The sequence below is a fragment of the Cryptomeria japonica genome, chromosome 1 (assembly GCF_030272615.1).
Source record: "Cryptomeria japonica chromosome 1, Sugi_1.0, whole genome shotgun sequence".
Classification (NCBI taxonomy): Eukaryota; Viridiplantae; Streptophyta; class Pinopsida; order Cupressales; family Cupressaceae; genus Cryptomeria; species Cryptomeria japonica.
Window position 1 is genome coordinate 23,343,960 of NC_081405.1, and position 14,455 is coordinate 23,358,414.

The window sequence follows — 14,455 nt, forward strand, 5'->3', positions numbered from 1 at the left end:
GATGTCCAAAAATAATTTGAATTTCGATACATACAAAATAAATTATGTTGGATATCATATACCTATGTCTAAATTATAATTGGTTTGACTTCAAAACTTAATTAAAATAAATATTGAACAAAATATTATGAACTACATGCAAGCACTAGATATCGATGTTACCAATCTAAATTCAAAAGAATCATAATTTTATCCCCTGTAGAAAAAAGTTACGTGCAACATCATACACATCACTTTTAAAAAATGTTGTTTACTATTAAAAACTAGTTACGAAAAGAGACACAAAAAAATTATAATTTAATTTTAATTAATTTTTTTTTAGAATCTACAACAAAATCTAAAAAATCACTAGTTTGCATCATCTTTAAATTCCTAACGATTTAGTTGGTAAGTATCGGAAAGTGAAGATTTAGTTCAAAATGTTGATATTAATGTCAAGTTTGGCCAAAAAGTGTAACCTGTTTTTGTGGAATCACCCTTCTGCAATTACTCTAGCCAAGGCGTCCTTCTATTTGCTTTGAGACATCTATAATTTCTTCTCAAACTAGGCGACCTTGCCTATTGCAAATGATGACTAAAATCTACTTGTTAATATGCAAACTTGGTCCCCAAACTTTTGGCATTGAAGGAATATTTAATTCTAGCTAATGTGGCTTTTCAATTTGTTGGTTGAAAATTTTGTACACCTTGGGAATGTGCAAAATTGTGGTTTCCGCCACAGTGTGTGAGTATGATACTCTCCTAATTTAGAGAAGGCTCCCCTTATCTACAAACTTAATTAATCTAATATGGGTGGAACAATAGTCTTTCTTCTTATTTCAAGAAAAACTATACTCTTTTCTCTTCATAGAAAAGTAATAGCAATTGGAAATAAATAATAGCAAATACATAAATGAGACTTTTTTTGTAGGATTTTTGGAACATAAAGGGAATCAAAGTTTCCATGAAATCACAAAGACCTCCGTCACTTCCCCGCGATAGGAAAACAGAAATGAAAGCACAAAGTCTTCAACACTTCTACTGTCCTATCAACCTTTGTAAATGATTTTCTAGTAACTAAGCACAATATGTAGCAGCTCAAAGTCTAACCACATGATGCACAAGTCTTATGCACAAACATAGAAAATAAAAGAAACACAAAGTTTGCAAGGTACCCCTTTGCTTGAGTGTCCTACAATAGTTTCAGACGTAACAAACAACTCAAAGTCTACAATATCAAATCTTAAAACCAATCTAAAACTCCAAACACAATAAGCAGCTCAAAGTCTACAAGATTGAGCTTGAATCCCTCTTGTATAACACCTCAAAACTCAATCAATCTCTAGAAGATATCATCATATAACACCTTAATTCAACCCAAAGTTTGAAAGCAATTTGCCTCTTTTAATTGATTGCAATCTGATTTACAACTAAGCTCAAGGTCTTAAAGTGTACATACAAACTGGTAGAGTTTTGTTGCATTGCCAAAAGATCTCCATTACAATAGGCCCCCTCAATTATTTATAGGAGGATCCTTGAGAAAAAGGTGGGAGGATCCTAACTAACTTGAGAAATTATCTCATCTACCATGACTTATTCCAACTACAGTCCTAATCTAACTCAACTTGTAGTTGCCTTACATGTAATTACATTTTACAAAAATGCAAGTGAAAGTGACACTTGCAATTACAAAACTTGTTTTTACATGTACCTTGCCAAAACAAAATTACAAATACACAATTGAAACTATTCTATGTGTTCAAAGACATGACTCGAACTACATCATCCTTTGTTTTGAAAATCTTCATGCTGCTTCAGGATGCTGGAACTTGAAGTATTCAGGATTGGTGAAGACATCTTGAACCGGAACGAGAATTTGCATCCTTAATGATCTTTGTGTCTTTCGCCAACGAACTTCAACAAATAAATCAGTTTTGCATTTAAACCTCTCCACAAAAAATGGCTTGGAAAAAGAGATATATTTGATTTCAAACACTCTTCAATGGATGAAGGATGCAAGACATGTTCTAATGTGGCAACTAAGGTGAAATTCATGCTCCTAAAATGTGGCAAGAACCTTAGCAAAAACGGATTCAAAAATGGCTCTCATGAATGCAAGACGTGTTTCTCAAAATCATTGAATCTGAAAAAAGTGGTGAGAACCAACGATCTCCAGAGCCATAGCTAAGATGAGGGACGAATTCAAGGGAGAAATGCCACAAAAGCCGGGTTTGTGGAAGCAAGAGTGCATATTGGGTTCTTCAACTTCAACTTCAAGCAAAACATGCACTTCAAAGATGAAATTGGGTTTCTAAAACCCCTTTACAAGTTTTAAATTGCATCACTTGTCATTCACTTGGGCAAATTTGAGTTTCTAAGAGACAAAAGCACAAAAAGAAAAAGCAACATGACTTGTAATGGGGAAATAAAATCCCTATTACAACTAAAACAAATAAAAACATAAAAACTTGTAATAGGGAAATAAAATTCCCATTACAACTAAAAGACATAAAACATAAAAGACTTAAAAACTTAAAAAGACTTGTAATAGGAAAGTAAAATCCCTATTACAACTAAAAGCACAAAGTAGGAACTTTTATGAGAACTTACAAGTTCTCATTAAACTTGTATTTTAAATTAAATTGTAATTTGTCCAAAAAGTTCATACAAAAAGGGGAAAAAAAAAAACAAGTTACAAGTTACAAGATTTATAAAGTGCACTTGTAATTTCCAGAAAAAACCCCTACAAAACAAAAACATAAAGAAAACTCCAAACTTGCAAAGGAAAGAAAATTTTCCACTTGCAGTCTAGAGAATAAAACGCGATTTTGAATGAAAGACATAGCAAACGAACCTGAAACGTGATGAAATTTAAAACATGGATCAAGGATGAACCGAAGATCAGTCCAATTCAACAAGAAGCAAAATTTTGCCTCGGGAAGTGTGCCTTAGAGTAAAATTTTCAACTTGCAGTGACTTCTCTGAAACCCGAGATTGCACAAAAGAGCTAGGAAAATGAAGGCCAAAACTTACCAAAACTTGGTCAATGATGGCAAAGACACCCCCTGATGATTTGACACTAACAAATGTGAGTTTTGCACCTCGTAAAATGTGCCTTAGAGACAAAAATGACACATTTTAAGCAAAAAATTGTAGAGGTTGTCACATTTTTGAAAATCCAAAAATGAGGACAACACAATTTCCTTACCTTGAAATAAGAGACTCCTCTTTAAAAGTTGTTTTATCTCCAATTTAAATAATCAACAAATAAATTTAATATTAAATACCATTATCCTTCAAGTAGGCATTTATTTTCCTATTAAACTGCCTTAACATCACAAAAATGATTTCAATGCCTAAGAGGTGTCAGCTATTATTTAGTAATTTCTTTTAATTCGTGATTAAATTCCTATGTTCTTGAATAGAAATTGGAAATAAATAATATAAGAAATTTCTAAAAAATTAGTTACAAAACTCTTCTTATGCTCAACCAAAAAATAAACAATCAATTTGATGCTTGTATGTGCAAAATCAAATGTTGAAAATTTGTTGAAAATTGATTCTTTTCATAAATTTCACCTAGATGCTCAATTTATGTGCAAACTTGTGAATATGCTTAGAATGACCCCATAAAGCTTTTGTACAAGGATTTTTCTTGACCTATCATAAAATTCTAGAAATTACAATAAAACTGTTAGCATAGAGTTCAAGCATTATAATCTTCCAAACAATAAAGAATTTAACTATAATTTTTTTTGCACATTTGATGAAATAGAATCAAGAATTTACCCCTAAAAGGATTTTTAGCCATCTCTTAGAGATTTCAAAAAATAATTGTTTCTATAAAACTACATGCGACACATTAAAACTGCGATCTGAACGAAATTTGAAATTTACAAATTAGAACACATCAAAGCTTTCGAGATACTTAAAAACATCAAAACAAACTAAAACACACATCAAAATTAAAAATCAAACTAAATTTTTTTTTTGGGCAATGTAGGATCGTCATCCATGTGCATTATAGGTTTTACTCTCTCTCAATTTTTTTCATCAATTGATCATTTTAATTATTCTCCAACATTGATCAAATGTTATGTGAGGTATATAAGACAAACCTCCACTCACTCGTTTTCCCTTTAGCAACTATATTACACTCAAGTTATCACTTTCATTAGCATTATCATTATCAAGAGCTAACACTATCACTATCACTATCAAGCAATTATAAACAAGCCTTCATACTATCATGATGACATCAAGTTATATTACAAATCTGATAGTAAATCTACACCAAGCATTCAATCATATCTCAAGTATCATGAAGTCCTCGAAGATCTTTGTCATGGTATTCTTGTTTTTCGTTTGATTTGTGCATACATCTTAAGTTTCATTTGGTGATTATATGGATTATGAATTTGGATCTTACATTGCATTATTTCTACCTTATTTTTATTCACATTTTCATCATTTACAATAAATATAAGATTTATGTATTATATAAAAAAACCACTATATTTACAATATTATAAATAAAAAATATTTAAATTAAACATTTGTTTTTTAAATACAAAGAAATTTTAAAAAACTTAAAATATATGTAAAAATCTGTCCATAACATCTAAAATTTTAGATAAATAATATTCATGATAACTAATTAAGAAAAAAATGATTGCAATTGAAAAGGACGACATTACATCTAGAATGGCAGAAAAAAAGTGTATACCTATATTCATTCCGAATAACTTGGAATGAACTCATTTTGGTTGTTTGAGCCAATTGAAGCCTCTGTCTCGAAAATATTTTTCAAATTATATTTTAATCGTTCTACCTGTATAAAAGAATTTGAACAAACTCGAAAAGCGATGTAGAGTGTATTCAATTGCACGAGTAAGAGCCTGAAGACACTTATATAAAGCATTTCTCATTAAAAATGGCGGAACAAGCAGCCACGCTCTTCCACTCCGATCAACATCATTGCTATGCAGAAATTTTAACGCCTGAACAGGCACGAGAATTTGCCATTTCAAATTTATTTTTTCCAGCATTTTATTTATCGAAGTTGCTGCCGAGAAATAATTATGCTAGCATTTAAATTGAGAAACATGTAACTGAAACCTTAATGCAGGGGCGCGTTTTTTGTTCTCTCTGTTAGTTGTAGAGTAAATATTTACTTCGACTGTCTTTAATTTTAGTTGAGTTTATGCATATGTTTTGGTGAAAAATAATTAGGTTAATTTTCTCTTTCTAGCGACGAATATTTTGATGTAGGTTAATGATTATTTTTGGCGGAAATTTTCCATATTCGTTTGTAGCTTGGTAGTTTGGTTCAAATTTAGCTCTTCTAGGAAAAGATTCCAAATTATCATGTAGCATAATTTTATTTTGATTCATGGAACCTCCTCTCCTTGAAAATAGATCCGGAAGCCCCCCTCATGGGACCTTACCCTAAGAAGATATTGTTTTAAATATAGGTTTCTTAACTGTTCCTACTTCCAAAGATGAGTAAGGAATTTTACCTTTGCAGTTATCATCATCATCCCGGCTTCTTTTAGTAGTTTATTTTGGGATATTTTGGACAACATTCTATTTAGCTTGATGTCAAGTTGCAACTTTCTCTTCTTAGCTTGTCAAGAAAATGTTTGGAGAGGTTGCAGGTTTTCTTTGAATATCTTTTAGCAACAGGAATTTTATTCCTTTACCCCTTTTTTGTTTTGAAAACTTTTTGATGTTAATGATAATTCTTTCTTGGAGGAAATTTCTCAAGAAAAAAAAGTCGTCTCCATAAGTGAAAACTATGGAAAAAGCCAATATTCATTGCCATACATGTAAGAGAAACATTTATTGATTTTGATTCGTATTTAGAAAACAATTTAATCTTTCAACTTAGAACCAAAAGTGTCATGGCTAGACAACTGCTTGCCGTATTTGGCTCTAATTTCTTAAACCTAAATTTTAATTGTTGGTGTTGGAAATAAGCCATACCCGGACCGACGATGGACTGGTCCAAGAGGGGCCAGCAGCTCAGTGGTAGAGCACTCCAGCAGCATATGGAAGGTCCTAGGTTCAAGTCCTAGCTGGTCCATGTCTGATAACATGGTATTAGAGCCAGGTCTAGGCTAGGAGCCCCAAGCACACGAGAGGTGTGGCTTAAGGGGGGGTGTTGGTGTTGGAAATAAGCCACACCCGGACCGATGATGGACTGGTCCAAGAGGTTCCAGTAGCTTAGTGGTAGAGCACTCCAACAACGTATGGAAAGTCCTAGGTTCGAGTCCTAGCTGGTCCATGTCTCAATATTAATGAAGTTCAAAACTGTGAAATTTATTGAGTTGAAAATCCTTTTCATTCTTATAACTTAGGCCAGACCTCTTTTTAAAACCTTCAGGGATTATGGTTGCTAGTTAGCTTACAAGGGTAGCATCCATGGTGTCTCAGGTCTAGATTCCCTGTTTCTAGAACCCTGCAACAGAGGAGTGCATGAGTGAGAAGTTTGAAGAAATTATCCTTTGGAAACTTGTCCTCAGTAAACACGATGAAAATAAACATATTTTTCATTAGCGCACTATAAATTTAAATAAGCATATCAATTTTTTTAATAAAAATGCACCCAATCTCCTTGGAGATGTTTCTGCTCTACAAAGGCATCGTAGGGATGGTCCCTTGTAGGGGCCCTAGGTGCTAGGGACTGTGTGGGGATGTTTCATCCATGATGACATGGGGAATGTCCTAAAATCCCTACGGATATTTTCTTAGGGCACACTATTCTCAACCATCTTTAGGAGTTGATTGTTTACTAGGCATTACCCCTTCTACGATGAACCTTGTGTAACTTAATGCCACTTTTTGCCTTTAAGGGTGAAGATGAAGAGGTGTGATGGATACATGGGTCTCTACAACCAATCCAAGAGTTCACATGAATTTCTTTGTTAGTCTTTGATGAATTGATGCTCACTATCTCCAAGATGGTTGAGGACTTTTGGACATCCCCAGGTTGCCTTGGGGATGACAGAAATGGCGAACATCTTTGGAAGATGGCCCTCTAATTGGGTGTGTGCACGAAGGAGGATGGGGGAATGTTTCATTTGGGATGTGCTAGAGAATACCCTAAAATCTCCAAGGATGTATTCCTAGGGTAAATTATGTTCAACCATTTTAGGAGTTTATTGTTTACTATGCATTGCCCCTTCTAAAATGAGCCTTGTTCTACCAAATGCCACCTTTTACTTTTTACGGTTAAGATGAAGAGATGTAGTGGATATAGAGATTCTTACAGCCAATCGAAGAGCTAACGTCAATTGCCTTGTTGGTCTTCAACTTAGTGATACAGTAACACTCTTCAATATATACAATGGTTGAAATTTTCTATCTTGTAAAGATGATATTCTTTCCAAATTTTGTTAACATTAATATGAAAAGCAATTAGGAGATTTAGGAAATGCTGTATTTGATGTTTCACCCCTAGAAAATAATCAACATGTTCATACACGTATGCAATTCTTAATGCTTGCATGGTAGTCATTGTATTTAATGACCCCTTTTTAATTAATAAAGCTTATGTAGGTCTATTACTTATTTCTTGAATAAGGATAGCAAAATATTTTGATAATGGTTCTTGTAGACATAAAAAAATTGGAGTAGAATTTTTTTAATAGTAGAATAATGAATTAGTTGGGTGTTAGATTCTAGAAGTGCGTTGTTGTAATCATAGTTGAACTACACGCCAAAACCAAAAACTCACAAAGGCCTGAAAAAAAAACTTGGTGAAAACTCGGCAAAAATCTCAGGAACTTAAAAAATTGCTTAATTTTAATTAGAAATGCGTTTTTTTTTTGTAAAATTCAATGAGGAGTTGCATTTAATGAGTCAATAAATGAGAACACAAAAGAAACAAGCTGAGTCTAGATATATTTAATTGATTTAAATGCAAAGTGGGTACAAAATTGCATCCTCATGAGGAATGCTAATGGTTGGAAGCAAAATAGTAAATAGTTTTTGTATAAGTAAAAGTAAATACATCAATACAATTACATCTTCCTCTTCCCATCTCTAGTAAAAACTAGGGGAGAGGTAACACTAGAGGGTCTAGTCCTAGAAGTCTACTATGGCTGTGCCTCTTCGCTTGGTATGACTGGCTCAAACTGTGGCTCGACCTCCATCCTGGTTGTAGCTCTTCCTCTAGCTGCTCTTGGCACTGACAATGACTCCTCATCCTCCTCATCCTCCTCAATGTTATCCAGTGTGAATCCAAATCCACCCCCCTCCTCCATAGCCTGCCTCTCCAAATCATAGAGGTCATCTTTGTTGGGATTAGGTGTCTCAACCTTGGAGTCCTAGCATTGGTTATTTAATAATTGATTTATTCTAATTTATTAATTTCCTAAGTTGCCATTCACTTTGTGGGTCCTCTTGGTGAGGTGGCATCCTACTTGACAGTGATGAGATGGCATAATCTTGTTTTTTAGGAAATTGTTGGCACTTGGAAGATTCTACATTTTGGGAAGGTGTTGTCATATATTTCCAGTTTGGAGTGGAAATTGATTGATTTGGCAATTTCCTATGTTGACTAAAGAGTCTTGGCTTGTGTTTTCTATTGTGGATTGGAGTTGCATTTGAGCAGCTAATATTTATGGTGGAGTTCATTTTTGACAAGTGGTGTGAGGTAAGGAAAGTGCCTATTCCTAGTTATGGGAGTTGCTATGTTGAACTTGCATTACATTGGGCAAGCTAACCGTTTTGGATGAGATAGGTGTTAGTTCTTTGGAAGTTGCTATGTGCAACATGTCATGATAATGGTAATTATATGACTTACCTCTTAGGCTTTGAAGGCTTTGGAAGTTGCTATGTGCAACATGTCATGATAATGGTAATTATATGACTTACCTCTTAGGCTTTGAAGTTGGTTTTGGAAACCATGGAAGCCTTCTACTTTGTGTTGAGCTTCATAAATATGTGGTGCTTTAGCTTATTTTTTAAGAGAGGTTGAAGATTTTGAGAGACATCGTTATGCTGCCGGAATTACTCCTGAATCTTGTAATAGTGTGAAGACTCTTGAAGAGCATAGCTCTGAGATTTTATTGTAACTGTTGTTGTTGCTGATAATACAATTGAGTCTGGCTTTTGGAGTGTGGGTTTTCTCCTAAAAGGGTTTTCCCACGTATATGTTGTGTTATGTGTTTATTCTGTTTTGAATATTTGTTAATGTTTAATTAGATGTGCATCTGAATCTGTAATTGTTAAAGGGTTTAGAATTTTTTCTGCATTCACTCTCCTGATAATTCAGTGTAGGAAGCTGTATTCCGCTACCTAGTTTCCTTTTAGTTGGTATCAGAGCTTGATCACCTTTGATCTTAGTTGTGGGGATTGTTGGGTTTTTTGTACTGATCTAGTTTCAGTGGGAGTTTTGCAAAAGTGATTTTCTTGATATCCTATTGTAGAAAAAGATGGCGATCACATCTGGTAGGATTGATATGGAGAATGATTATTTCGGTGAAGCATTGGTTGCAGTTTTGGCAATGTAGGCATCCGAAGATGTGTGGTTAATAGATTCCGGAGCATCTTTTCACACATCACATAGAGATTGGTTCTCGAAATATGAAGAATTTGATGATGGAAAGGTGTACCTCAGTGATGATTCTCATCTAGAAATCGCTGGTCGTGGAAGAGTTTGAATTAAATTTCTTGATGGTAGAGTGAAGGGAATTGATGGTGTGTTGCATATCCCAGGTTTGGCACGAAACCTCCTTTCATTGAGTAAATTGAATGATGTGGGTATGCAAGTTGTTTTCTCGAGTGGAGTATGTATGATGACTAGAGGAGCTATGGTTTTGGCTAGAGGAGTTCGGATAGGAACCTTGTTCAAGCTGGATGCATGCATTGTTCAGTGCAATAACTCCTCTGTTAAGTCGAAGAAGAGAAAATCTTTAGATTCTTCATCCTAACCATTAGTTAAAGCAGTGAAGAATTCTGTTGCATCTACTTCCGATGGTCATGCCTTTTGGGTACCTAAGGGTGCTCATTCTTTGGAAATGAAGCTTCCTGCAGAGAAGACAATGTTATGGCACCAAAGACTTGTTCATATTGGTGAGAAGGGTCTCCGAACCTTAAAGTTTAAGAGTCTTGTAGAAGGCCTTGAAGATTGCAATCTCGATTTCGACTTCTGTGAAATTGTATCTTTGGTAAATAAAACCGTGTGCAATTTTATGAAAGTTCTCATAAGTCTTCTAGTGTGTTAGACTACATTCATGCGGATGTGTTTGGTCCTATAAATGTTCCTTCGTTATCAAAATCTGTATACTTTGTATCTTTTATAGATGATTACAGTAGGAGGACATTTGTTTATTTCCTCATGAGTAAGGCTGAAGTCTTTAGTCGGTTTAAGGAGTTTAAATCCTTGGTTGAAAATCAGACTGATAGGAAGATTAAATGTTTGAGAACTGACAACGGTTGTGAGTTTTGTTCTACAGAGTTTGATAAGTTTTGTAAAAAGCATGGGATTGAAAGACATAAGACAACTCCATACACCCCTCAACAGAATGTTGTTGCAGAGAGAATGAACAGGACGTTGATGGAGAGGGCTAGGAGTATGCTGAGTGGAGCTGGCCTTGAGCAAAAGTTTTGGGCTGAACCTGTAGCCACTGCGTGTTATCTAATCAACAGATCTCCTACATCAGCTCTTGTTGATAAGACACCCATGGAGGCGTGGTCTAGTAAAAAGACTTCTTTAAGGCATCTTAGAGTATTTGGTTGCGAGGCATATGCACATGTGCCAAGTGAGAAGAGGTCTAAGTTGGAAAATTAGGTGGTTAAATGTATCTTTATTGGCTATGGTGTCGGTGTGAAAGGGTGCAAGCTTTGGGATCTAGTGGCCCAGAAGGTTCTCTATAGTAGAAGTGTAATTTTCAAAGAGATGAAACCTTCCATTGTATTATTGCAGCCAAAAAAAGAGGAAAAGGAGGTAGTTCAAGTTCCACTTACTCCGACAAGAGATGAACTACGTACTCCTAGTGGACCTGATAATGAGGAGAGCTCTAGAAGATGAATAACCTCAACCTCAACCTCAACTATTGAGGAGTTCTACGCGTGATAGGCGACAATCGGATCGATTTGTTTATTCACCAGAAAGGTTTAGTTATTCTTTGTTGGATTCAAATTGTGTTTTTGCCTTGATTGTTAACACTGATGAGCCTAGGATTGTTAGAGAGGCTATGGGTATGGATGATGCAGATTCCTGGAAGAAAGCCATAGATGAAGAGATGGCTTCTTTGAAGAAAAATGAAACTTGGAATCTGGTACCTTTGCTTGATGGACGTAAACCCGTTGGTTGTAAATGAATGTTCAAGAAGTTGGGTCTTGATGATAGTGTTGAAAAGCATAAGGCATGATTGGTCGTGAAGGTGTATTCACAGGAGGAGGAAATTAACTTTGGTGAGATTTTCTCTCCTGTAGTGAAGCTGACATCCATTTGTTTTCTGTTATCACTTGCAGTAGCGTATGATTTGGAAATTGAGCAAATGGATGTGAAGACAACTTTCCTTCATGGCGATTTGGAGGAAGAAATTTATATGTCACAGCCTGAGCATTTTGTGGTTGAAGGTAAAAAACATCTGGTATGCAAGATGAAGAAATCTCTGTATGGTTTGAAACAGTCTCCTAGGATGTGGTGCCAAAAATTTGACACCTATGTGTTGAGTTTGGGATTTCAGAGATCTAAATCTGACCATTGTGTGTATTTCAAAACTGAAAATGGTCACATTCTCATTATTGCATTGTGTGTAGATGATATGTTGTTTTTTGGAAATGGTAACATGATTTCAGATTTGAAGTTTCAGTTGTCAGCACATGATTTCAGATTTGAAGTTTTAGTTGTCAGCACAGTTTGATATGAAAGATTTAGGTGCGGCGAGGTATATCCTGGAGATGGAGATCAGAAGAGATAGAGCTAGCAAAAAGCTCTGGTTAAGCTAGAGAAAGTATGTGAACTCGGTGTTGGAGAGATTCAACATGTCAACTTGCAAATCCTTGGTAGTTCCTTTTCTGCAAGGAACGAAGTATCAGTTGAGGATTGTCCAAAATCTCCTGATGAGATAGAGGACATGACCAGAGTACCATATGCAAGTGTTGTAGGCAGTTTAATGTATGCCATGGTCTGTACTAGGCCAGACATTACCCAAGCAGTGGGAGTCTTGATTCGGTTTATGGCTGATCCTGGACGAGTACATTGGGATGCAGTGAAGAGAGTGTTCAGATATTTGCAGGGTACTTTCGAGTATTCCCTATGTTTTCATGGTTATCCTAGTGGACCTCGACATTCAGTTTGTATTCGTGGATTCAAATTGGGCAGGTGACATTGACAGCAGGAGATCCACCAGTGGATATGTTTTCACGATGTTTGGTGGTGCTATTAGTTGGATGAGTAAGCGACAAGCTGTAGTCCCTTTGTCCACGATAGAAGCAAAGTACATGGCAGCTACTCATGCTTGTAAGGAAGCCATTTGGCTTAAAAGGTTGTGTTCTGATATTGTTTTTGATGCAGGACACATTACAATTTGTTATGATAGCCAGAGTGCCATTAGCTTAGCTAAGAATCCTACTTTCCATGCTAGAACAAAGCATATTGATGTACAATTTCATTTTGTTCGTGATATGGTAGAATATGGAAAGGTGAAGTTGGAGAAGGTTGATACTTTGGCGAATGTCATAGATGCATTGACAAAGCCAGTGAGCACTGAGAAGTTCAAATGGTGTGCCAGTTCGATGGGCCTTGGGGCCTAAGCAGTTGATGATGCAGACTCTTGTTAGGTCTTCGACAAGTGGGAGAATGTTGGGATTAGGTGTCTCAACCTTGGAGTCCTAGCATTGGTTATTTAATAATTGATTTATTCTAATTTATTAATTTCCTAAGTTGCCATTCACTTTGTGGGTTCTCTTGGTGAGGTGGCATCCTACATGGTAGTGAGGAGATGGCATAATCTTGTTTTTTTGAAAATTGGTGTCCACTTGAAAGATTCTACATTTTGGGAAGGTGTTGTTATATATTTCTAGTTTGGAGTGTGGCAATTTCCTATGTTGACTAAAGAGAGGCTTGTGTTTTCTATTGTGGATTGGAGTTGTATTTGAGCAACTAATATTTATGGAGTTCACTTTTGACAAGTGGTGTGAGGTAAGGAAAGTGCCTATTCCTAGTTATGGGAGTTGCTATTTTGAACTTGCATTACATTGGACAAGATAACTGTTTTGGATGAGATAGGTGTTAATGCTTTGGAAGTTGCTATGTGCAACATGTCATGATAATGGTAATTATATGACTTACCTGGCTTATTTTTTAAGAGAGGTTGAAGATTTTGAGAGACATCGTTATGCTTCCGGAATTACTCCTGAATCCTGCAATAGTGTGAAGACTTCTGAAGAGCATAGCTTTGAGATTGTATTGTAATTGTTGTTGTTGCTGATAATACAATTGAGTTTGGCTTTTGGAGTGTGGGTTTTTTCCCGAAAGGGTTTTCCGATGTATATGTTGTGTTATGTGTTTATTTTGTTTTGAATATCTATTAATGTTTAATTAGATGTGCATCTGAATTTGTAATTGTTAAAGGGTTTAGAATTTTTTTGCATTCACTCTCTTGATAGTTTAGTGTAGGAAGCTGTATTCTGCTACCTGGTTTCCTTTCAATCCTCAGTAAACAATGGAGGCTGCCCCAGTGATGTCCAATCACTGTAAGGATATATATCATCCAAATCAATTGCACCAGTTGGTGCTTCCTCTACCTTCCTTATGTGCAACCGAAGATTATATTGCACAAAGACAAGCTCATTGAGGCGTTTTTGAGCTAACTTGCTCCTCTTCTTCTTATGGATGGCCTCGAACAAGCTCCAATTGCGCTCACAATTGGATGAATTACAAGGTTGACATAAGATTTTTAGGGCAAATTTTTTGAGATTTGGGGTATTTCCACCCCAACTTTGCCACCAAGCATTTGCAAAATAAAATATTGGAAAGTTAGAAGGCAAAGTGAAAAATGAAAACATATTTTATTAAATTATCAATTACTTTAGACTCCAAAATCTAAATGGCAAATATTATACTTAGGGTTTGAGTGGTTCTTCCTCTCCTGGCCAGCTCTGAAGAGAATAGCTTATTCCTTGCTTCCTCATGATTTTGGAGTTCGGCCACAATGAGGTCTCTCACCTCAACCTCAGGTATCATCCTTTGAATGCATGTAGTGAGGCCCTCCATGACCTCTCCATTAGGACTTGAGTAAGAATCCTCGATCTTAAAATGAGGGTTGAGGTAGTACCCTGCGGCATGAATGGGTTGGTGGAGCTTATTGTTCCACCTCTTATCAATAATTTCACTGATGGGATCAAATTTGACTCTATCCCCCTTATAGTAATTTTTGATAGACTCCTTGGCTCTATCCATGGCCTTATAAACATACCCCATTGGGGTTTGGTCCCCATCTATTAAGTGGAGAACTTT

The 14,455-nt window shown here is 35.7% G+C and overlaps 1 protein-coding gene across 2 annotated transcripts in view; it reads left to right on the forward strand.

Annotated features, from left to right (window-relative positions):
• Positions 1-4,719: 4,719 nt before the first annotated feature.
• The window catches only part of LOC131028711 (meiotic recombination protein SPO11-2), an 85,035-nt gene continuing 75,299 nt past the window's right edge, over positions 4,720-14,455 (forward strand). For both annotated transcript variants that reach the window (XR_009102640.2, XM_057959048.2), the window contains exon 1: positions 4,720-4,987. Coding sequence is in view for 1 of the 2 variants with exons in the window: in XM_057959048.2 (XP_057815031.1) it covers positions 4,913-4,987 (75 nt within the window). In the remaining variant the exon portion in view is untranslated. The remainder of the gene's footprint in view (positions 4,988-14,455) is intronic.